This window comes from Sinocyclocheilus rhinocerous, unplaced genomic scaffold (genome assembly GCF_001515625.1).
Source record: "Sinocyclocheilus rhinocerous isolate Xijiao unplaced genomic scaffold, SAMN03320098_v1.1 scaffold539, whole genome shotgun sequence".
NCBI lineage: Eukaryota > Metazoa > Chordata > Actinopteri > Cypriniformes > Cyprinidae > Sinocyclocheilus > Sinocyclocheilus rhinocerous.
The window spans coordinates 859,914-886,700 of NW_015653003.1; the positions used below are offsets into that span (position 1 = coordinate 859,914).

At 37.5% G+C, this 26,787-nt stretch overlaps 1 protein-coding gene across 1 annotated transcript in view; it reads left to right on the forward strand.

The window, feature by feature from the left end:
• The window catches only part of LOC107715444 (trichohyalin-like), a 113,677-nt gene that overhangs the window by 49,447 nt on the left and 37,443 nt on the right, over positions 1-26,787 (forward strand). The window contains exons 11-18 of the mRNA XM_016521588.1: positions 8,643-8,843; positions 8,920-9,150; positions 11,000-11,230; positions 16,894-17,016; positions 18,255-18,351; positions 18,426-18,571; positions 18,654-18,900; positions 20,878-21,067. Of these exons, the coding sequence (XP_016377074.1) occupies positions 8,643-8,843; positions 8,920-9,150; positions 11,000-11,230; positions 16,894-17,016; positions 18,255-18,351; positions 18,426-18,571; positions 18,654-18,900; positions 20,878-21,067 (1,466 nt within the window). The remainder of the gene's footprint in view (positions 1-8,642; positions 8,844-8,919; positions 9,151-10,999; positions 11,231-16,893; positions 17,017-18,254; positions 18,352-18,425; positions 18,572-18,653; positions 18,901-20,877; positions 21,068-26,787) is intronic.

Genomic DNA, 26,787 nt, shown 5'->3' on the forward strand with positions numbered 1-26,787 from the left:
GAGTTCTCTCCAGCGCTGGAAAGCTGATCCGATATTTACACGGGTCCTACTTCTTGCCTTATCGTTCCGCAGACGTTTTCCTCTTTTGTTTTTTATCCGCCATCTCTATCTTTCTGTCGCTCGGCTAATATCCGTCCCATGCACTGAACGCGCTCTCCTCCACAGCACGAGTAGACACGCCCCTTACTGCTGATTGGCTACAAGTTTGTTTTGCGATTCGGCCCGAATCAGTTTTCTAAAGTGTTTTTGAAAAATCACATACCCTGCCTTTAATTAGGTTGTTTTAATAATGCATTTTCATACTCAAATGTTTAATTTTTGTCAGAATGTTAATTATCTGATAGTCATCATCTAAAACTTTAGATGCTTTGTTCGTGTGGTAAAACTCTTGTCTTTTTTATTCTCTTTTAAAGCACCAGTACTACAGCCATACATATTCAGACATTTTTGGTTGCTGAAGTGTCACAATGTTTTGAGCATCCCACAACAAGTGTCGTCAAGTTAAAGACTTTAAAAATGCTCTTTGAGGCACTGCGTTCAGTTATGTTGTTGCACTTATTCTACTTGTTTTTAAGCACAATAAAATGTTTTAAATGTTCCTTAAATATTGGGGTGAACCCAAAACCAGTGTAATTACACGGGGCTAGTCTTGAAATTCATGTCGTTTTGCACATGCCTATTACTTTTGTCTGTGTGAACACTTATAATTTATATTTTCTATTCTTAATCTCTCTTTAGGAGACAGAGATCGCTTCAGACTGCAATCATGTAAGTGTTTACACACTATTCCTGTTATTTTTGGTCCTGGATGTTGATGTGAATGAAGGTTGATGGTTAAACCCAAACAAACTAGCTGGAGTTTATTTTGTTGATATTTCAAACCAAAAGTGAGGTTAACTATTCTTTTTGTTTTGTTTGATTTGTTTTGTTTTTTAGTTTGTTTGTTTTATGTTTTTGTTTTAGTGCAACAAATATAAACATTCTCACTTTCAAATAATGTGAAGTATTTTAATCTGTTTAATTTTGCATTTCTTTTCTTTTTTCAGTTAGGCTAATGTCTAAATTGGTTGTTTGAATTTTTAAATTAATATAATTTAAAATAATAAAATATTGAGTATCAGAAATATAAACATTAGGGATGTAACGATATCAAAATCTCACGATACAATAATATCACGATATAACGTCCACGGTACAATATTTATTGCAATATTAAAAAGAAAAAAGACCAATAAAGAAAAATAAAAAGTTAGTACATTTTAAAGTTAAATTCTTCTATCTTATCTACCATTCTTTTATTTTGAAGGAAAACTCCAGGTTCAGTGAAAACAGGCTTACAAAAACGCGTCTCACTACAAATCTAGTGAAATGCTGTAATCATCTGCCACGAAAATAAAGCCTAACTGGTGGCGTTGCGTTCCCAAGCGCGCACTAAACTCACAGCACTGCAATAAACGAGTTCACTGCATTTATAAGTTGTGAACAAAGCCGTTCTGCGGCGCGGAAATCACCGGATCACGAGCTGATCGCCTCATCAATGTGTGCGCTTCGCTTTGAAACCGACTTGATGAAGGGATTAAGGCTACGTTTACACAACAACGATGTTGTCAAAAACGGAAAAGTTTTTCCCTTGCATTTTTAAAAAGTTTTACGTGTACACGTCAACGTTTTCAAAACGATTCGCGTTTACACATATCCACAACGGCCAAAAACGTTGTATTACGTATGCCAGGCCAGTAGTTGGCGCTGTCACCTTGTTAGTAAACAGGACCTGTAGGGAAGTGACGATTATATGTTGTATATGATCAAAGACTATAGAATACCCTTAAAGGGACTTTGATATGATGCGTCTTCGCTGTTGGTTGTAATATTGGTGAAGTAAATCCACACTTTGCTGAAGAAGCGTTAGCAAACTCTTGAGCAGCAACAACAGTACCATGTACTCCGCCATTGTTGTGTATGTTTGTTTGTGCCTGCCTTTAAAATCGACACGTACTGCGCATGTCTACATACCTAACATGTACTACACACGCGCATGACGTCACCGTTTTCAAAGATTCCCGTATTGGGTGTTTACACGGAAACGATAACAGTGCCGTTTTCAAAAACTTGCACTTTGAAACCCGTTTTAAAAAACATGCGTTTTCAGTCCCCAAAACGCCGTTGTCGTGTAAACGAACAGGCAAAACGAATAAAAAGTTTCCCGTTTTTGGCTGAAAACGTTTTCGTGCAAACGGCCCCCTAGACAACACCCAGAAAACACCTAGCATGTGCTCAGAAACACCTCAGCAAATACACATCAACCACCAACAAAAGCTTAAGTCCCATTCACACCAAGAACAAAAACTCTAAATATAACCAATAACTATATTAGCATCCACGCCAATGTACAGTAACATTGTGCACACTGAATTTATGTCGTCTATTGCTTTAAATGCTCAAGGTTTTTAAAGTCAGGTGGATTCTGATTGGCTGTTAATGTTTTTTTATCATCCATTAGCTGGAAAAAGAATATTTCTGATTTCTCTGTATCTCTGTTCTCATAGAATTACAATGATCGTTAGAACAAATGTTATAGTCATAGTTATTGTCTTTGGTGTGAACAGGCCTTTAGTGTTATGTTGGCTAGTTTTGCACATCAGGCAACACTGATTTTATGTACAAAATTTGAAAAATGATTTTCTTTCACGGTGGCATTAGATTATTGTAGTAGATGATTGTTATAGCAAACGCTGACTGCTTGTATAACACTTGAAGCCCTCTAGAAGATCCAGTGCTTCTCAACCTCCTGCTGTCTGCTTTACCTGATAAACACTTGATGCTGATCCGTAGAATTTCTAATCATGAAGCTCATCTCAGCTTTTTTAATTTTGATCGATGACTCCGTTTATCCTTTACATAACACATTCCCGTCTCTGTTCTAGCCCTCCACCTCTCTCTGCACCCCTCTGCCTGGTATGAAAATGATATTAGAAACTAAATGAGATTTGAAATTGTGTGTTTGACAAGTGACTTGATGACAGGGTTTTATTGCAGGGCCTGATCCATGGAAATTGTATGCTAATAACACTGCTGGCCAACTGATCTAGTACGAAATTAATCAGTGGTGGAAAAGAACGAGAGAGCTCCATAAAAAGTGTGTCTACCCTCCTCTCTCTCTGTCAGTCTAAATCTCATCTGAAATAGCCACAGGCTGTTGTCTGTGTGATGAGTTTGCAACTGAAATAGGGACTTAGAAAATTAGACTGAGCTTAGCACTGATTCATGCTGTAACGCCGCCACGCGACACACTGCTGTCAACTCCTTCCAAGGACTCAACAAGGTGCACTCAGTAATTTTTTGTTTATGTTGCTTTGGCCCACATGTCATCTTGAGCTTATACTGACACCTAGAGGTGTTGATGCAGTATCCCGCAGAAGTTTTCAATTACTGATGCCATTGTTCTAAAACTGCTCCAAATGAAGAATTACAGAAATAAAGTCAGTAGAATTGCTGGTAGATAGCTGGTCATGTCAACATGTCGGCCAAGATTAGGCGACCAACACAAAAATCTAAATATTCAATATTCATGATCAAAAATATTTTATTAGGCTGCTGACACACATGGAGTCTTCATCTCATTTTTCAAAACTCCTATTAATTTCAATATTCGTTGTCTTCTCTGAAAGCTTCATTCATTTGTCACAAAAATTTCAACAATATAGGATAGTGTGATATAGAAATCTATATTAAAGAGTCTACATTTCATTAATAGAATAGAATATTAATGATTAATTATTAATGACAATATTCATCATAATAATAATGTATTATGATATAAAGAGTCTACTTTTGAATAATAATAATAATTCATAAATCATTATTAATGACAGTAATGTGTATTATTAAGTTGGCTTGTGAAAGCCAACTTACTGAAATGCTATTTAAACTTCTTATTATTCTTCTGATCCTAAATTATCAACTCTATCTCCTCCTAGAGCTTTAACTCTACAGACTCCAAACTCAGCCCAGCTCTTCAGACTGTTCTGACCGGGTGTGCTATATCTTTTCTAACTGATCGGACTTATGGTTTTCTTAAAAATGAATATTAAAAATCATAAAAATCCCATAGACTTACATTGAAAAGTCTCTGCTCACCTGAACATTCCGACAAACTCCAACTGTCAAAATTCAAATCTAAACACACTGAAGCCCATTAGACTCAATCAGACTCATGCTAACGACATGCTAGTCACTTGTTAATCATGCTAACAACATGCTAGTCACATGTTAATCATGTTAGCGACATGCTAGTCACTTGCTAATCTTGCTAGCAACATGCTATCTACATCTATCTATCTATTTATCATCTCTGACAGACTGTATTGCCTTCAAAATATTCAAACTTTGCTATTTCAGACTGAAAACCATCAAACTTAAAACTTTTAAAACTTCTTAAACTTTTTAATCTTTTCAAACTTTTTCTAACTTTCTAGTCCGGCTTTCTCAAGCCAACTTAAAGTTTGTCTTGACGAACTTTTTTATCTAGTTATTATTATTATTATTCATGAAAAGTAGACTCTATATAATAGTAATAATAATAATACATTATGACTAATAATAATAATGCACAAATAATAATAATAATAATAAGGATGATGATGAAAAGTAGACTCTTAATATATAAGAAGAAGGAGAAGAGTATTATACATTATTTATTTATTTTTTAAATTAACTTTTTGTCTCATGATTAAATGTATTTTTGGAATTATGTTCAAACGGATCCTGAAGTATAAGCTTAGATAATAATAAATGAGAATCACCTTTTAACTACACAGTTTTCTGCAACTTTGATTCCTGTTTATGCATTTATGTCTGTGTCTCATTTAAAAAGTTGGGATTAATGTGCCTTTTCTGCAGTGTAAATCAATTTAGCTGGCCAATCAGACAGCCTCAAAGTATCAAACGTCCACATTTTTCTTGTGGTTGTCAAACCTCGCCTTGCCTTTACCACCTTTTACTAGTTTACATCAACTTAAGAAACATTCATATTCTCTCCTTCCCTCTGCTTGCTTGCTTCATTTATTCCATTCATCTGTCAGCGGTTTTCCCACGTGCATGTCATGTTACTCCTCCCGGCTCGATTCCAAGGAAACAGAAGTGTTGGTGAATCACTAATGGAGTCATTATCAGCTTCCACTCTTTTAAAACAACACAATTAGCGGTGTAGTCTTAATGATGCTTGCAAGGGAAGTTAGGTGCACTGAGGAGACTCCATCCAGGGCCTTCACCAAGTCCAATAAATCACGCAAGTTAACTCATAGAACTAATATACCGCATGTGTGTGCGCGCAGTAGCCTGTGTGATATATTATTTTCACCCTGCGAGACATCTGTTACAGTGCTTCTTATGTTTGTAATGCATCATCAGCCAGGGGAAAAAATAATATTATCCAATCTGGGATCGTCTCTCTCTGGAGTCTAATAATCTAATGTAGAGCTGCTATCAGTGAGGCACCACAGACATGCTTCAGGGAGCAAACAGGCTTCGCTGATTTCTGTCTGAGAATCTCTAGTATTCATTATATATGCCAGCCTGTGACTGCAGATGTGAGTCTGTAAATATGGAGTAATAATAGGATGCTTCTGACTCTACTAATTAACTAATTAAGAATGCTGTTGTAGTGAATATCAGCACGGCTATGATACGAGTAAACAGGTAATTATTGTAAGTGTGCTTTTATATCATAGTTCTGTGAATCAGAAATGAGAAGTAACTTACCAACAAAATTTGGCAAGTTTGTGTATTTATTTATTTTTTATAATAAAAAAAGTCAAAGCATCAAGCTTTGCATGTCACCCAGTCCCTTTTTTTTCTGATTTTCGCAGCCCAAAATGTCTAAATTTGCTACAGTTTTTCTCAAAAAATCGTGATATTTGCTGCATTATTTTTTAATTTGCAGTGAAAACCGACCAATAATTATGATCTACTTATTCGCATATATATTCCAAAGAAGCCAAAGCATCAGGCTTTGCATGTCACGGTCCCACCAGGATCTTGCTGGACTTTGATTTTTGTGGAATCTTTGTGTTGTTTTGCTGTGAAAAACAAGCTAGCATGGAAATGTTTATAATTCTGCTTTGCTGAAAATACAGAATTGTGTTAAACACAATAGTTATCACAATGTCACTGAATCAGTACAGTATGTAATCAGTAAATATTTGCCCCAATATACATTATATTCTGCATTAGTTTAATAGTGTTGTTAAAGCTCTAGAAACTTTCATTTCACCCCACACAGGTAACACGGAAATTAAATCAAAAAGTTGGATCACTTGCGCCGTTGCATTTCTATTGCACGGTCCTTTTACAGTGGAATTATTGTACAATGGAATTCACTGCAGTAAAGCGGCAGGACAGTTGAACACATATTGATTCAGTTGCATGGGCTCAGATTTATGAATTTTGCCATAAATTACCATTCCATCAGTTATTTGTCGACATTAGAGATTTTTAGAAGGTATCAATATCGGTTGATATTGCATATATATATATACTGTATAAACTATATGTCCACTCAATATGTAATTGTGCTGCACATTTTCCCTATTTTAACATTTAGATCACCTTAGCCATCATTTAGCTCACTTAAAGTTAATCTTTAAAAAGATTAATAATTTGAAAACACTGTGAAATGTCATCTTTAGAAAATGAATAGCCATTTTTTAATCTGCAGATTATAATGTTGTGATGCCTATATTTAAATTTAAAAAGACAAGTTTTAGTTTTTAGTGTTTTATTGTTCGTTTGTTTAGACATAATAATCATACAGAATTTTAATATTGGCAATAACTTGAAAATAATTATGAGCTCATCGGTATCAACCAGAATTTCAATTGCGGTGCATTACTATTTCATTCCGGTTCCACACCGCTCACATACTCTGATCTGGGACGCCACAAACACAGACAAGAGAAGTGACATAAAGAGTGCTGTTACAGTATTTATTAGCACTCTTAGAACGCCATTGTCACGTAACAGCTTGTAGATTAATCCAAAGCGGAGAGTGTGACACAGAACGATTGAGATTCATGAAGACTTTAATGAAAACACAAAGCAAAACTACACATACACTTTAAACACTGACGTTAATGCAAAACATTGAACCGAGGAAGCAGAGGGCTTTCATACACTGAAACCGATAATTAACGAAACAGGCAACAGGTGTGTAACTAATGAGAAAATGTGGTAACAAATGAACGAGAGCAGAGACAATGAAAACCATGACCTAGAAACTAAACAGAACATGACAATGAAACTATAAAACTGAACAAGATGTGTTCGTGACAGCTGCTGTGTTTTTGGACACCATAGACCATACCACTGTTGTATTTGCTGTAACACTTTCATTTAGGGACCAGTTCTCACTATTAAAGGGGTCATAGGATGCCCATTTTCCACAAGTTGATATGATACTTTAGGGTCTTAATGAAAAGTCTGTAACATAGTTTGGTTAAAATTTCTCAATGGTAGTGTAAAAAACACATTTTTTACCCTGTCAAAAACAGCTCTTTTCAGAACATTTCAGTTCAAACAACTTGTAAAAGTGCATGTAGCATCCTATGACCCCTTTAACTAGTTGCTTATTAACATACCAGAAAAACCTTTACAATTTTTATCACAAGTACATTTAAATAATCTTTTAGAATAGGGAACACATATTCACTATTAACTAAGAGTTTTCCCTTAATAAACTCCTAATTTGCTGCTTATTAATAGTTAGCAAGGTAGTTGTTATATTTAGGTATTGGATTAAGGGACCCTACAACATGGCCATGCAGAATAAGGCATTAATTTGTGCTTTATAAGTACTAATAAACAGCCAGCATGCTAATAATATGCATGCTAATAAGTAACTAGTTAATAGTGAGAATTGGACTTTAAAATAAAGTGTTACTTAATCTTGTCTTTTTCTCTAAAGTCAATTTTACAAAATGTTTGTTTTTATTATATTGTATTTATGATATTATGTTGTTGAATGTTTAATTTGTATCTACCATGTAATGCCGATACATCTGTCGATGAAGCTGATATGGCAATAAATGTAAATACAACCAACCGACCAGCTTATTAAGATGCATATTACTAGCATATTGGTTGTTTATTAGCACAAATTAATGCCTTATTCTGCATGTCCATATTTTAGATCCCTTAATCCTACTCAATACCTAAACTTGACAACTATCAATAAACTCCTTATTTGTTGCTTAACAAGTTTATTGAGGCAAAAGTCGTTAATAGTGGGAATTGGTCCCCAAACTAAAGTGTGACCTATTTGTATCATTGACTATTATAGTTTTTAATTAAAATTTTGAATTATATTTTCTTATATTTACATTTTAATTATAGTTAGAGATTTTGTTAAGTGTTTTTTGTTATTTCTATTTTTGTTAATATGTCTAAATAGTTTTTATTCATTTTTATTTCAGTTTTAGTTAACTATAATAACCCTGGGCTGTTCAGTTGATTTTAACATTTCGACACACTTATGGTGTTCAAAAATGCTATCAAGGTAGCCTCGATAGTTTTTCACTCTGTCAAGCACAACAGGTTTTGAAGCACGGTCTGTTTATTGCTCATTTGCGTTGTCTGCTGTGTGTCAGTGTAAAGTTCAAAAGGACGAGCTGTGTGATCTGCGAGAGGAGGTGCAGGAACAGAAGGAGAGCCGGGTGAAGGAGGTGCAGGCCCTTAAGGAAGAGCTGCAGAGCACACAAAGTCATCTGCAGCAGCACAGAGATAACCTGGAGAGTCTGTGCCGAGAGCTGGAGACGGCCCACAGACAGCAGAGAGACACGGAGGACGAGGTGAGACAGTTCAGCAGACTTCACTTTCACTATATCACAACTTCTGCTTCTAAATATAAGTGTTTGTGTGTGTCAGGTCTCCGGCAGGGTGGCAGCTCTCCGCAGTCAGGATGCAGAGTTGATTCAACTAAAGGTAGGTCTACTGGAGGCTGAGAAACTGGCCACAGACGCAGAGGCACGACTGCAACCTCTTAGCGAATCCCTCGAGCTCTGCAAACACAAGTACCAGGCCTGCCTCAGCAAAATCGCACAACTAGAGAACACACTGCATGGCCGCGAGGAGGACCTGAAAGAGGCCCACAGTCAGGTTGGTACTTAAATTAGTTTTAGTTAAAGGGGTCATATGATGCTTTTTTAAAGATCATTATTTTGTGTATTTGGTGTAACAGAATATGTTGACATGCTTTAATGTTCAAAAAACACATTATTTTTCAAATACTGTACATTATTGTAGGTCCTATATGCCCCGCCTCTCTCAAACGCTTCGTTTTCTACAAAGCCCCTCCTTCCGACAAGCGCAGTCTGCTCTGATTGGCCAGCTGACCCAGTGCATTGCGATTGGCCGAACACCGCAAGCACTCGTCGGAAATGTAACGCCCCTTACCATAATCGCGAGCTTCATCTTTCAAAATAAATGTACTGTGATGTGAAGCTGTCTCTCTCTCGCTCTCTCTCTCACACACACACACACACACACTCTCCGTGCACATTTGGGCTGCATTATGCTAATATTTCCACATAGTGAGGTAGATATGTGGGGCGTGTTAGAACGAGCCGTTTTAGGGGGGCGTGGCAGAGTCTTAACTTTGATAAAGAATATCTCTTTGGTTTTGAGACTTTAGTCTTTGCAACTTCAGGGATCTTATCTATGCACAATCAGCTTGTAACACTCCAAAGAGAAAGGAAAACTTGAAATCGCATCATATGACCCCTTTAAGTTTAGTTTAGTTTAGTTTTAGCAACTGCAGAGTATGTTTTGACTATATTTCATATAATATTAGTCCTTATTCGTTCCAGTTTGCAACAGAATATCCTTTTTCTGTTGAAAGTTTCTTTTGTACTGTGCAATAAAATCTCTTTTTAATCAGCCATAACATGAAAATAATTATTTGAAAAGCTATGTAGTTGTACTTCTACTCTAAAACAATACCTTCCAGTGTACCAGAAATTAGAAATAAATTTTTCTTTAAAAATTCATATTTTTATTCAGCGATAAATTGATCAAAACTGACATTAGAGACATTTATATGGTTAAAAAATTCTGTACTTATGAACTTTCTATTCATCAAAGAATCCTGAAAAAAGTTACCACAAAAATATGAAGCAGCACAAGTGTTTTCACCACTGATAATAATATGAAATATTTTTGAGCATCAAATCAGCATATTAGAATGATTTCTGAAGGATCATGTGACACTGAAGACTGGAGTAATAATGCTGAAAATTCAGCTTTACCATCACATGAATAAATTATATTATATATATTATAGTACAAAACAGTTATTTTAAATTGTGATAATATTTAAAAATATAACTATTCTTTACTGTATTTTTTAGGAAAGAAATGCAACTTTGGTGAGCATAAGAGACTTTTTTCACCGTTAAAAATTCTTTATAATTCTTTATAATTTTTAATGTGGAAAAAAGTGTACATACAATGAACCAGACAGAGAAAATCATGAAATCATCAGTTTTACTGTACTGTACTTGAAAATAACAACATTACTATAAATACTGGTATCGTATCAGTGTCATTATTGTAAAAAATGATTGTGATTTTAACGGTAAAAGACTGTAAAAATGCAATGGTAAAAACCTGTTAATTGTTTAACAGTAAGTTTCCTTACTATATCCAGTGAATAACTGTATATATCTAACCGTAATGTATTTTTACAGTAAAATACTGTTAAATTTACAGTTTTGGATGTGAAAAAGACCAAGTCACTGTTGAAAAAAATTTAAATTGACATTCAGAAAAAAAGGTTTTGTTTTTGCAGTGCAGCAAATACCAAACAGATTCACATTTGGTTTATAAAAACGGATCCCTAATTACTCGTTTGCAAAATTTTTGAGCTAAACTGAAACTATAAAGCACAAAGCAGCAGACATCGGTGGTGGTCCTGATATGCTTTTGGCTGTCGTTTGTGTCTCGTCAGGTGGCACAGAGGGAAGAGCAGGTCCTCCGTCTGAGGGCTCAGGTTGTAGCTCTGCAGGGAGATCTGCAGGTACACTGCGCCCAGCTGGAGAGTGGAGACGATGCCCTTGCCGCACTAAGCCAGCAGCTCCGAGACACGCTGGGAGAGCTGGAGCACAGCCGTAAACACAGCCAGGAATGTGAGCTGCTCATCAGCTCTCTCAGAGACACTGCTGCTACCCTTCGCCGACAGGTAACCCGACCAGAAACACCACTAACTAACCCACAGCTTGAGTAGGTGTGTCCCTTCATGGTGGCCCAAGTACATCTAGGTCATTCATGTCAAACAAATTTAGGCCTAACCCTACCTCTACGCCTAACCATTAAGAATCACTAAACTCAAAGGGAATGTAAGGGATCCGATTGGTTGATTGGTCAGTGATGAACAAGATCTTCAATGAAAACAATTTTATTATCAATATTCTCAAACAACAAGATCAATATCATCATCAATTTAAAATAATAATAATAAATAAATAGATGTTGAAGATGTTATATATATATTACCTTTTTTCATTTTTAATAAAAAAGATAAAAGGAAAGGAAAAGGTATTACAAATATGATATCATTATTATATCAAGACAGTTGGATCAGCCTGACTTTACTATATATATATTTTTTTAAAGCTATCAATAATCTTCAATGAAAACAATTTTATTATCAATATTCTCAAACAACAAGATCAATATCATCATCAATTTAAAATAATAATAATAAATAAATAGATGTTGAAGATGTTATATATATATATTACCTTTTTTCATTTTTAATAAAAAAGATAAAAGGAAAGGAAAAGGTATTTACAAATATGATATCATTATTATATCAAGACAGTTGGATCAGCCTGACTTTACTATATACTTATTTTTTTAAAGCTATCAATAATGATGATATTAGTAATGGGGATGTTTTCACATATATTTTAATTGTATTACCTTTTTATTCACCTATATTCTAAAGAAAAAATGATAGTTCAAAGGTTGATAGTTTCAAAAGTTCACAATTTTTATCACACAATAGCATTTATTTGTTATTATTTCATAAATATCATTAAGTCTTTTAACTTAATGACTTTAATTGTAAGACAACAGTTTTTTCAAATATTAAAAAGCTGTAACACATTTTTGTTAAAATATACTTCTTGATAGTTATTAGATATTATTAATTTCTTACTTTATCTTTTTATGATATTAGGACAGTTCACCCTTATCACCTTGATATTTTGCTTCATGTCTCCCCCAAAAAATATAAAAATCAATTTTAATTAAAAAAAAAATAGAAAAGAAAACATGCTAATCATAGAAGAGGTATATTCGAGTCATTGTATGTATGAACTGCATTTTTTATGTGTTTAAAAAAAGTTATTAGATCCATCAAAACAATGAGCATCATGTCATTGACCCAGGAATATTACTCTAGGGATGTTGATCCAGAAAAGTTGTCCTATACTTCTGCAAAACCACTGTATATTCACACCTGTGAACTATTAAATCGAGTATGAGAAAGGCTGCAGATCTGAACTATGAATGCCCCATAATGCAACAGACTTAACACACTCTTCTCCTCCCTAGAGTTGAATTCTGTTGGGTTCGGATTGCATATCAAGCCAATTGAAATCTAGTTATCGCACATACCAGTGGAAAGTGGCTTGTTAGTGCAGCCTGAGGTGTGAACACAATGGGGAAGCGAATCTACGCCATTCTCCGGGTGCAAAAGCCAATCTGAGCATCAGATACGTTTGAGTTGTTCTTACTGGATTGTATCGATCCAGGTCAAAACCCTCACTCTTCTCACTATTTGAAGAGAGCGCTTTTTCAGGTGTTTCATTTCCCCCAGTGTCAGAGAGAGAGCTGTGTGTGGCTCTCTTGAGGAATTCTGGGAGTTGAAGTTGCTATTGATTCGTAGTTGTTGGGTAAGGTTTGCATGTGTGGCCCTTTCAGACACAGCGACTGGTGTTTAAATGGACCTGAAGTTGTTTTGATTTGCGTGTACATTCACCGGGAGGGTGGCTGGGTGGTGTAAAGTGGAAAAGCCTGCTGGGTCTGCGGTGTCTGCTTGAAATAATGGGCATTGCTCTCAGCGGTGGAGGGACAGGCCTTGTCTACAGCCCAGCGGTCATCTCTGTCGGATACAGTGCACACTAGGTGTGAGGACCTTCCTGCTCTACCTTCCCGTGCCTTTTTCTCCTCAAGCACCTCCGGCTTCTCCTCTCAGATACATGTGATGCCCAGCGTCCCATTAACAATCCCTAAACATCACACTTATACATGCTATATTGATCCAGCTGTTTTCAGGCAGGACCTCAGAGTCAGAACACACACGTCCTTCAGCCGTTCACCAATGTCTCCTTCCCGTACGTGTAAGCTCCCCTTAATTGTTCCCGCTCACTCAGAACCTGCTGGGCTGTCGGCATTGCAGCACATAACCTTCACCAGAGTGAGAAGGAAAGCTTCCTTTATCTGTGATTGTGATGTAAAACAATCACGTCAGTCAATCGCCTCACCTCATCGTCTTCCTTCTCAGTGGAAGCTGTAGACCGTAATATACTTGTAGACAGACTGCTGTGTAGCATTCTCTGAGATGATCCTCAGCTGGACTAGGGGCCTTCTAACTATTTTAATACAACTATTGTAAGTGTTAGTTCACTCAAACATGAACTTGTTGTCATTTACTCACCCTCATGTCCTATCAAACCCGTATGACTTTCTATCTTCTGTGGAACACAAGTGTTGAATGTGCAGGTTGTTCTTTCCATAGAATTATAAACTGGGACTGATGTTTTCAAGATTCAAGAAAAGTGCAAATGCATCATAAAAGTATCCTAAAAGAAGTCTGTAAATCTTCTGAATTGATATAATAGCTTTGTGTGTGATTTTAGTCATTATTTATCAATAATCTTCCACTCTAGTGGACTGTTATCTACTCATCGAGTCAACTGAGGAACTGAATCAGTGTCATTTCTAAACAAATCATTCAGATCGGTTTTGTGTACACTGAACCATTATTTATCAATAATCTTCCACTCTAGTGGACTGTTATCTACTCATCGAGTCAACTGAGGAACTGAATCAGTCTCATTTCTAAACAAATCATTCAGATCGGTTTTGTGTACACTGAACTGAAATGAACATTTCATTCATAAATTAGACATAGCTACTTCTCTCATGCTACTTCTTTCTTTTGCAGAACACAAAAGAAGATATTTTGAATAATGTTGGTAACCATCAGTTACCATTGACTTCTATTGTATGGACAAAAATTCTCATGAGACATTTCTCATATATCTTCCTTTATGTTACACAGAAGAAAGAAAGTCAATAAGGATGGAATCACATGGGAGTGAGTAAATAGTCAGTTTTTTTTTTTTTTGATGAACTATCGCTTTAAGCACATTTTGTTTATTATTTATTTATTTATCATTCATTTATAAGTCCTTTTATTATTAATTTTAGTCCTCTTAAAATTAACTTAAGATCTTATTGTATTATTTATTTTAGTCCCCTTAAAATTAACTTAGGGTCTTAATTTTGTTTTGATTAGATGTCTGATGATTTTATGTTTATTTCTTGTTTATATTGTGCCTAAGGCACTATAATAATAATAATAATGTTTAATTTATATAGCGCCTTTCCCAAGCTCAAGGACGCTGCACAATGACAAAAGCAAATAAACAATCATGTTATACATAGATGGACAAGACATTTGCCAAGTCCAGAACGTGCGGTTGCAGTTGCATACCACAGTAATAATACAGTATCATAATCACACAAAAAAAAAAAGAGAGAGAATAACAGGTAATATTGGTTGAACATATAGGTTTTGAGTTTAGACTTAAATTTGTGGAGTGTGGTTATTGTCTGAAGAGCCAGGGGCAATGTGTTCCAAAGTTTGGGAGCCATAACAGAGAAAGATCTACCTCCCATAGATAATAGGCGAAATCTCGAAACACAAAGAAGTTAATCTCCAGATGATCGAAGTGAACGAGAGGGAATGTATGGAGAAAGCAGGTCAGAGAGATAGGTAGGAGCAAGACCATGGAGTGACTTAAAAGTAAGCAGAAGAATTTTATAAATGATATGAGAGGACACAGTAGCCAGTGGAGCTTGAACAGAATAGGAGTGATATGTGCAGACCGTTTAGTGTAAGTTAGCATTCTCGCAGCAGAATTTTGAATATATTGCAATCGAGAGATGGAGCGTAATGGTAATCCGGAAAAAAAGAGCGTTACAGTAATCAAGGCGGGATGTGATTAAAGCATGTACTAGTAATTGGCAGGAAGTGTATATCTGAATATCATCGGCATAGCAGTGGTATATTAAACCATGGTGGCGAATAATTTGTCCGAGGGGCATAATTTAAATAATAAATAATAATGGCCCTAGGACTGAGCCCTGTGGCACACCCTGTTTAAGAGGGACAGAGGGAGATTTATAGTTATGTATGGTGATGTAATATTGTCTGTCCGTCAGATATGAGGAAAACCAGGATAACGCCATTCCTGAGATGCCAATCTCTGAGAGGCGCATGAGTAATAGTTTATGAGAGACCGTATCAAAAGCTGAGCTGAGATCGAGTAGTAGAAGTATAGAAAGATTGCCCGAATCACCAGAAAGGAGTAGGTCGTTTATAACCCTTACTAGAGCAGTTTCAGTACTGTGTTGTGAACGAAAACCTGACTGAAACATATCAAAGAGTTCATTGTTGAGATCGAGTGGTAGAAGTATAGAAAGATTACCCAAATCACCAGAAAGGATGAGGTCGTTTATAACCCTTACTAGAGCAGTTTCAGTACTGTGTTGCGAACGAAAACCTGACTGAAATATATCAGTGTTCATTGAGAGCTAGAAATGACTGCAGTTGAGCAGCAACAACCTTTTCCATGATTTTTTAAACAAACGGTAGGTTGGAGATTGGACGATAATTAGTGTAATCAGTTGGGTCTAGATTTGGCTTTTTAAGAATAGGAGTAACAGCAGCAGTTTTAAGTGAAACTGGAACAGTGGCAGAGGTAAGAGACATGTTTACAAGATGTAAAATTGGAGCAGAAATGACAGAGGTGCAGTGTTTCAAAAGGAATGTTGAATGTTATCATACTGGCAACTATAAATTGCCAGTATGATATGTGCAATGTAACCTTCCTTTCTTTTCCTAGCTCGTTGTTTTATGTCTTTAACAGCAACAGACAGTGTAACATAATGAAACATTATCTTCATTAAGCCTGAGCCCATTTGGGATTGTTTCGTATTCAGTCTTCAGTTCTGACAGCACTGTGCTGAACTGATTTATCTTTCTCAGAAGGAAAAACTTAACAGGTATTAGGGCCTGTTATCAGACCTTAACGACCGAAGAGAGGAAAATAGAGACCAGATCGAGGCTGATCTGTGGTTTTATATGCTCTTTTGCCGTTCAGAATAATGAATGCCCACTCTTTCTCTCCAGATTACTACTTATTTCCCTATTTTCTAACTATTTTTAACGGGATAATTTAACTAATTTCCAGGGTCATATGAGAAATCAGAAAACTATGGGGCATGTAATAAACTGTATTATCCTGGTTTATGAATATTAATTAGGTGATAGATCATTTGTCACCTAATTAATATTCAGTAGTCTTAACTAAAAGATAGGTAAATGGGCACTACTGGACTGTGAGGTTATTCAAGATATATGTTTTAGTATATGTGTTCCCTAGGAATGAAACCCATGACCATCGTGTTTCTAGAGCCCATGTAATTACAGGAAGACAATTCTCAGGTTTATTGCCCCCTAAGTTATGATTATGTAACTAGCCTGTTGTTTTATATGAATTTAAATCTAAAAACTGTCTGAGAGCTGAGTGTGTATGTGTTTTCTAGGCTGAAGAGCGGGAAGAGATGGTAGTGAAGACACAGGCTGATTTTTCCATCTACCGGGCCACTCACGTTCACTCCGACTCAGACTACGAATCCCAGCTGTCCCGCGTTCAGGAACTAGAGCACGTGAGTGAAGGACTATCATTGTTTGTCTTTGTAGTTGAAAGAAACACCGCATGCTACTCTCACATCTGCATGGATCCATCATGGTAATCTCTGCCTGTTACAAAAATGGGCTTTAAATGGACCCACCTGCTCCCCGTGCCATACGTTACTGTATGCATTGACACCGTGCAACTCGGGGACTATTTATCAGGCTTTGATTGAATCCAGAGAGGCTTCGTGCAAGTTCATGGGCACCTTTGTGACTAATTGTTTGTTATGTCAGAGTGGCAGCGAGCCATCCAGCTTTAATGGAGTGTAGTGGAGCGATCCATCAGGCTGTCGGAGAGCTCGCGCGTCAGCCGAAGTGTCAGCGTTTCGTCGCGCTCTATGCCAACAGCGACGTGATTTAGTGCCCCCCTCGCGCCACTGCCCACCCGCTCCCCCTTCTCAGATTGATTACCCTTCTGTCCCGCTGACAGTGCCCACCATCTTCTGGCAACCTTTTAGCAGGGTTTTATAGATGATTCGAGCACCTCGTTTGGCTATTTATACATCTGTAAGTGGCCATGAAATATAGATTTGTCTTGACACATGTTGGCGTTGGAGCGGCGAGTCCCAGCGCCTCGTGACACCTCGTTATTTTAATGGTGCCAAACGAAGGGCCCTCAACCTTGCCCGTGTTTGCTGATTATGCCTCTGCTATATTAGTTTCACAATCAGATCTCGCTAAAACCTGTCCCGTTTGCATGCAGCAGACAGACACATGGCGTTGAGAGCACGGGTACGTGTTACCACCGCCGTGACACGCCGGTTCACCTGTCAGAGCCGTGACGTGCGAACGCAACCCGGTTCCCAGGGTAATTAAGAGATGGCACCCACACATAGAGCATCCCTGAGACTTAATTGAATGGTTAGCGCGTCAAAAGCGCAGGCTGCCAGATTGGAGGCGACACCTGTCAGGGACAAACCGGGTATTTGCCTTGTGTCGAAACTCAGCAGGCGTATTACGCAGTTGGGATGCTAAATGAAGGCCAGACGGGAGAGGAATGGAGTCGAAGAGGCGAGCGTAAGCAGTGGGCGTAGCGATAGCCTTAGGGATGGAGACAGCTCAGGGAAGAGGGGGAATTCTTATCCACCTTAGGTCGGCCCCTCCAGCGCCCCGGGCATCAACACGACTCCCCCAAGGCACAGTCACAGAAGTCTGACAGCTGTGTGACGACTTCGCATGTTAGTGGAGGTGTGTGTGTGTTTGTCCTTAGGCGCTGTTCCAGTCGCTGGAGCGCTGCGGTCAGAGCGCCCAGGAGTTGCGGGTCTGCCAGCTGGAGTTGGCACGGCACCGAGATGCCAGTACGGCAGGTGAGTGAACCTACGGGCAGCTCACTTTCTCACTCGATTCTCACACTGATTCCAATCAGCCGTGTGTTTTGCAGAGGTGCAGCGTCTGCAGGAGCAGGTGAGAAAGCTCCAGGCGGATGCAGCGGATGAGGGCCGGAGACGAGCACAAGTTGATTCTCTGGAACAGAAGGTTGCTAGTCTGGAAGGAGAACTACTGGCAGCTCAAAGGCAGTGTGACCAGGTAAACAAGTATACACACACTGTATGTACAGATCAGATATGCTTTGCCTGTGGCGGATTCTCACAGTCACTCTCTCTCTCAGGCTATCCAAAAGAGAGATGCCCTACTTAGACAATCCGAGGCTGATCTTCTGCAGGCGCGGGAGAAGATCCGAAGCAAGGCGGCGGAGGCAGAGAGGCAGGCCATCTATGCTCGAGGGCTAGAAGCTGATCTGCAGAGAGCCAAGAAAGAGAAAAGGCAAAGGGAGAAAGAGTGTGCCTCACTCAAAACGCAGATGCTTCAGCTCAGAGAACAACTGAAGGAGGCTCACGCCACCTGCAGAGACACGGGTAACACAGAGCAGAACACCTGTAGAACTTTTATGGTGGATTGCCATGATGTAAATAATTCTAAAAAGCGTAGAGTATACTTTAAGCTCTTAGAAGATTTGCTGAAACTGCAAATACAGCAGCCCCAAGGAGTATTTGGACACCTAAGCCAAACTCGGTGCTGGGTAGATTACTTACAAATTGTAGTCAGTTAATGATAGCAAATTACATGACAAAAAAAATGTAGTTATTAACATAAACAATTTAGGTAATATATTTTGACTACTTTTTGATTACTGTTGACCTAACTTGTTTTATCACATTAATTTGGATAGGATAATCCATATTGTACCATATTGATATTAAAATACAAAGAAAATAAATCCCATTCTTTGTTATCAACAACATGAAGTGCATTAAATGTCAGGGTTATCCAAACAGTGGTTTTCTTGAAGGAACTGCAAGGGTTCATAAGTTAATGGAAATCTAATAATTAATTAAATCACAAAAATGTAAAATTAAAATAAATCAAAACAAATCAAAATAAAACACACATAAAAAGGATTAAATATTGTATTTGTTTATTTGCATGTTACGTGACCATTAAACATTAACCAACAAATCTAAAAGTCTTTCTGAACACATATAATTGAAAAGCTTTTTAGAAATGAAATCTTAACATATAAACAAAGGTAGAATAAATAATTTAAGACAAATTTATTAACATTGTCTAAATAATATATAATCATGTTATCGATAGAAATGGAACTGTAGCCTGATTATGAGTATTTTAAAATGCATTACACACTAAACTACTACACCTGTGCTTACTCTGATAGGACACATTCATTAAAAATCACATTCAATCTTGGGGCCAGCTGATTAAAAGTATTTGTTAAAATGGCTCAGAAAAGTACATTTGGTTCCAAGAAAGCTTGTTTCTTCCGTTTAACATCAAATATGGTAGACGGAAACTCAAATGTGATTGCTTGACCCGCAAGAACAAACCATGGGAATTCATGCTGGTCTAATTTGGTCATTTCAGCAGGGCAGTGATTTTCTCTTGATTTTGCAAGAGATAGCCCATTGCATTTAAATCTGTGTGATAGAGCATGTGGGTTTGTCAGAATATGCGTGTGCACCTGTTTGTGTTCTTCAGCAGTCTCCCGTCTGAAATGAAACAGCCCATCAATTCAGAGCCTCAAGCCATCAGATACATGCACATCTTCACACACACCACTGTGGGAATGATGCTCGTTAGAAACAATATCCTCAACATAGATGAAGACGGGCAGATGTGGCCGTGGTATAATCTTGAAAGGGATTAGTATGAGCGACAACATATAATGACTTAGACTTAATGAAGTTTTGGATATATACATTTTAGACTTATTCAGATTTATATAAGATTTATTCAGCAAGGATGCATGAAATTGATCATTGTCATTCCAGTCATTTAAGTGACATGTACAGATGTGTACACTGTAATAAATCAATCAATCGATCAATACATGCATGCTGTTTATTTGAACTTTCTATTCAGCAAAGAATCCTGAAATAAAATGCATCAGGGTTTCCAGTATATTAAATATTAAACAGTACAACTGTTTTCAACATTGATAATAATGAGAAATGTTTCTTGAGAAGCAAATCAGCATAATTGAATGATTTCTGAAGGATCGGGTGCCACTGAAGACTGGAGTATGAGAAAAGACTGGATGATGCTGAAAATTCGGATTTCCCATCACAGGAATAAATTACATTTTAAAATACATTCAAATAGAACACAGTTATTGTAAATTGGAATAATATTCCATTATATTACTGTTTTACTATGTTTTTTAAACAAATAAATGCAGCCTTCTTTTTCAAAGAACATCTTACAGACCTCAAACATTTGAACGGTAGTGTATATATTGTTATACGTATCCGGAACTCTGATACTCTTGAAGTGAAATCATAAATGTTTTATATGTTTTATATGCGTGTATGTTTTAGCTCAGGAGCTGACACAGCAGCAGCAGAAAGTGCAGCTGTTGGAGAGAGGTCAGCGTCTGGCTAAGGAGCAGCTCTCAGAGCGTGTGACGGAGGTGGTGCAGGCAGAGAAAGCCCAGAGGAGACTCCAGGCAGAGCTCAAGAGAATAACAGACAGTCTGGAAAGCACCCAACAGGAGCTGCAGGACTCACGGTAAACTCAAAATCAGGGGGTCAGCCTGGTCCAGTTAGCCCCTACTAGTAGATGCCACAACTACACAATTATACGGGAAAAAATAGATGTCCATTCAAAAGTAACTATGTATTCTGACAAAACTGTTTGCAGCAACATACAATCATAGCAGTATTTTATTATAATTGACATCGCAGCTCAAGTCTTCATTTCCCTGTGACTCCTAAGTGATTAGTCACATGGTAATTACAACTCAACATATTGGCTCAAAAACAGTTCACTGTCCAGAATTAAACACCTGTGAGCAAAAATGACAGCATGCAGGTTGCTTACTTTCTCAGCATTGACTGTTTTCCAGTGTGCTTGAATGCAGTTTGAGTGATTAGTTGGACAGCATAGTACAGCAGACAGCTTTCCAAACTCAGTTCCTCAGGATGACACTCTCATATCACACTCATATTAAGGCTGCTAGTGAAGCTATGAGCCGATTAATCCAAATTTCTCAGCTTTATACTGCCTTCAAGTCATGTCTGAATGATCGTATTTACCAGATGAGCGCACATGAACACCACCACAATGCCAGTATTATCAGTGGGAAACCCTGGATTTTCTTTGAGCCCTGATTTTCTAAGTTTGGGGCAGGTCTATTTTAGGCATATTTCAGGGTAAATACAACTTAAGCTCTATGGATGGCAGCTGTCGATTACCAAAGAAAACTATTTGGTCATTTAAAATGAAGGTAGTAATTTAAAACTACATTTCCCATGATGCTCTATGGTAGCCTGATAATAGAGTGCAACAGTCAGGATCCGGAAGTAAAATCCTATTCATTTTCTCCATAGGGGAATTGATTTTTAACTTTTACAGACAGGCCTACTGTGAGCTACGGTGTTGTTAATCGATGGAATATGCTTTTGTTGAAGCCATCAGTGCATATTGTTTCCGGTTATTTTTTTGATTAATCCTGTTTAACAGCAGGATTCTGGGTGAGAAACTACATTACCCATAGTTTTGTAAAAAAAAAAAAAAATCTTTATCAATCAGAGAATCATGACAAGAATCTCCCTATGCTCTCAAAAATGCTTAAATATATGTATGCATAATATGCATATTTTGCAGATGTATTGTTCCTGTATATGTAATCAACATCTTTAAATCAATAGTTTTATATTCCTCCATTGTATTTTTTTCAATTATGTAATTCGCAATGCTTCATTGGACTGTAGATCTTTCTCTTATTAAAGCTGTTAAATCTCAAAAGTTTGTAATGTTGCTATGACTTGGTAATAGTTTATTTCTCTTTAACAAAGACTTTTTAAACCCCCTATGGAAAGAATACTTCTGGAACCAAGGGCACTGCTGCACTCTATGGAAGCCTTGATAAAGTACACATCAGTTGCACACCTTATATACATTATTTGCTCTCGATTTTGTGTTGCAGTTGCTAAAAAGCTTCTTTGGCTGAAAAAAAAACATGCATTTTCTTTGATCAGATAGCTGTCCGATCACTAAAAGATGATGTATAAATGCCCTCCAAAACGCATTCGAGATGAATTGCAATCTGATTGCACAAATCATTTCAGGAGGTAGTTTGAGGGTACTTTTACGTCTGTAGTTCGGTTCATTTGGTCCAGACCAAGGACAAAAAATTATGCATTGTGGCATTTTTCAGCCATTTTGGTTCCTTTTCACACCACACTGATTGCTCTGGTCCGAACCAGTTGAAACTAACCAAAATGCAGTCACGTGACAACATCCACATCACTCGTTTGGCCAGATGTGTCCTTGAATGTATTTCCTAATCTGCTTTTCGATTGGTCAGAATTAACGTGTGGGAAAATTCTATCGGAACTCCCCGAAGTAAACAAAGAGAGGAGGAGAAGCCAGCAGACAACACGCCACCATGGGCTGATTGTATCCCTGGTCATCATATACTACATAGTTTGCTATGTTGCAAGTGTAAACTGTCAACAAACACTTGTCCGCTCATCCCATAATGCACAGCGCAGCTGACTACGGAAGCTTGTTTAGTCCAAAATCGTGCAGTAGTTTTTGTTTCAGTTGGGTTCTTCCCAAAACTGCAAAAAATGAAACTGCTGCAAATGCAACTCAATGGTCAGCATTGCATCTTGAAGTTTAAGATACAGCCATCTTCATTAAAAGTGGTGAATGCTGAATTCTCTCACCAGTGCTGATGATGTTCTCTCAGCTGTTGAGGCCTTTGATTTTGAAATGATCTAATGATAGATAAAACGCAGTGTGTGTGAACTTGTTGAATTTTCATTTTCAGAATTTTCAAACTATTGCTTGAACTTGTTGAATTTTCATATAGCAAGTGAAGTGTAAGTGAAGGTTGGATTTATATTAGTTTTGCGGAGACACATTTACTGTATGTGGCCAAGTTTAAATGGAACAAACCAGATAGCTATCTGATTAATACAAACCCATGAAGTTACAAATGTGTAAATTTGCTCCATTATGTTCCAAACAAAGTCATAATTACATAATTATACTATATGAACCCATAATTATGAGCTTCCCAGGAGGACTTGCATGCAGCATCAGCTAGGGAGAGAGAGAATGGGATTGGGACTCAAACCGGGTTCCCAGTGATCCAACAGCTCTTGCATTACATGTCTTGAGCGTGTGCACACTCCACTGTGCCAGTGTCTCTGACACAAACCGAGTTTTATTAAGCGAAGCTGCAATTCTCAGGACAGTTCAGAGTGTGTTTTTGCCTTCATGACCCTTGGCGTGCTGCTTTTACCTCTCGCTCTGCCCTCCTATGAGAAGGTGTGCTGCTCAATGGAGGAATCACCGTGGGTCTGGATCCATGTGTGAAACAGATGTTTAACTGGCTGGAAGAGGACGAGAAAGCGTATCTTAACTAGCACCTTGCCAAAGGTCTCTTGTTCAGTCAGCCATCCGCTGGTGCTCAGCACAACTTCCCATCTGCCAATACGCATTACAGAGGATTTAGTAATTAAGTGGTAAGTTGAGGACTAAATTGGGTGTTTGTGGGCCACAGATCTACCCCGAGGTCCCTGCAGCCATGCAGATAGGGGATTCTAATTGCTAGGGATATTGATCATTCCCGGCGAGGGTGTGTTGGGGGATTTCAGGAGCGATCGATTAGCTGTTACCGTGGCCGCTTCGCCAATAGCAGAGAAAGAGGTAGGAGATGCTTTCGTGGGATCTCCCCACGCTCTTCAGCACCTGAAAAAGTGACATATCACCTAGTCAACCGCCCGCTTCAGTGCCCAGACACTTCACTTGTTTGGGTTTCATCTGAAGGTCGAGAAGGTTTGGGTTTGGTCAATAACTCTCACTTCTGCTGCAGTAAGCGTTTCTCTTGCCTTTCCAATTCTTTTGTGAGGGATTAGAGACGCTATGGTGGGTCTGATTTGTTGTAGTTGGGTGTGATTTGTTGATCCTTGCTGAAACGGTGCATGAGCTCATCGCCGCCTTGCTCTTGTAATTAGTTTCGGCCACGCTTATTAAATATTCACGCTTGCCTTCTCTAATTAAATCTAACCTTTCTCTCATGCTTACCGTTCCAGCATGTTATCATGCCTCAATTAAGATGCGTTCTGGCCTGACTGACTGACTAGCTGAGTTGGAGAGAGATGTTCTGGAAGATGTTTTGCTGTGGACTGAAGTGTCCCATTCTCTCATACCCATACACAATTTGCTCTGTAAATAAATATCCCACATTCCATGCCATGCTAAAAAAAAGACCAGCTTAAACCAGACTTGGCCTCAGACGGTCCAGAGTCCGTTCACTGACCATCTAATGCACATAAGAATGGTTGGCATACTTTAATTATTATGGAAATAATATACTTAAAGGAATAGTTCTCTCAAAAAAGAACATTTGCTGAAAATGTACTCACCCTCATGCCATCCAAGATGTACATTAGATGAGTTTATTTCTTTGTCAAAACAGATTTGGAGAAATTTAGCATTACATCACTTGCTCACCAATGGATGCTCTGCAGTGAATGGGTGCCGTCAGAATGAGAGTCCAAACAGCTGATAAAAACATCACAATAATCCATGTGACTCCAGTCAATCGGTGATCAATCAGAGTCAATCTTGTGAAGTGAAAAGCTGCGTGTTTGTAACAAACAAATCCATTATTAAGGCATTTTAACTTTGAACCGTCGCTGCTGGGCAAAATACAAGTCCATAATCGTTTTTAATGCTTCCTCCATTCTGACGGCACCCACTCACTGCAGAGGATCCATTGTTGAGCAAGTGATGTAATGCTAAATTTCTCCAAATCTGTTTTGATGAAGAAATGATGAAGAAAAACTCACCTACATCTTAGATGGCCTGAGGGTGAGTAAATTTTCAGCAGATTTTTATTTTTGAGTGAACTGTTCCTTTAAGCACGAACTGAATGCAATATTTCCAGACATTTAATTGCGTGTTACTTAAAATTAAATGAAAATTTATCATAGTTCAAATTTATATTCAATGCAAGTAGCTGAACTAGTCATGTACTAGTGAAGTAGTGAACTAGTTTTGACCCACTTAAGTAGGACTTAAGCACATTTTTATGTGTAATTTCATAATTACTTCTATTGTCTTTAAAATATGGTTAAAGTGTATTGCTGAATGTACTGGCTAACTGGCTGTAATTTCTATTTAAACTTTTATGTAATGTATTTAAATATATTTGTAATTACATATTTGTAATGATGGAGTTGCAATGTAATACATTTAAAATATTTTAACCTTAACTCTTTCCCCGCCAAACACGGAATTTTCCAGGTTTCCGTGTTCGGGGCGCTATTACACATCTCCTGAATGAGTCCACAATCACCCGATCAAAAACACAGGCGAGGAAGACGCAGAAACGAGCAATCTCATATGTAAGCAGATGCATATGAAAAATAATGCGATCATCAACAATAAACGGCATATAAATGAAAACTGCCTAATGTTACCGAGTGAAATGGCGATCCCGGAAGTGGTAAAGGACTGTGAAGCTTTGGGGGTGTTGATGGAAGCGCTCTACTGCATCTATGCTTTGATCATCGGAATGAATATGATCCAGATGTAGTCTTTGATAAAAATACGATTTTCTCAGCTTTTTGATCAAAATGTTGATTTTTTTATGAAACTTGCCTATATTCAAGTGTTGATAAAAAAAAGAATTCTTGAAGCTAAAATAAACCTTTTTTTTTTTTTTAGGAGGGGCTTTGTTCTTTATTTTGATGTATTGCACGTTCGTACAACAAAATATTCTGGAGGCCATGACATTTTTGTAAAAATGAACAAAAATGCTGGCGGTGGCTGGCAAGTTTTTTTCAAAAATGCTGGTGGGGAAAGAGTTAAAGGAATAGTTATCCCAATAATAATAATAATAACAATAATAGTAATTATATCTCAAATTAGTACAAATGTATGACATAGTATGACTTACACACTACCGTTCAAAAGTTTGGGGTCAATAAGATTTTTTAAAATGTTTTTAAAAGAAGTCTCTTTCAAGGCAGCATTTATTTTTTTTACAATTTTGTTTATTTTTTGATTATTTTTTTACAATTTAAAATAGCTGTTTCTATTGTAATATCTGTTCAAATATAATTTCTTCCTGTGATGTAGGCCTGAGTGTTTCATTACTCCAGTCTTCAGTGTCACATGATCTTCAGAAATCATTCTAATATGCTGATTTGCTGCTCAACAAACATTTCTGATTATTATCAATGCTGAAAACAGTTGTGCTGCACGAT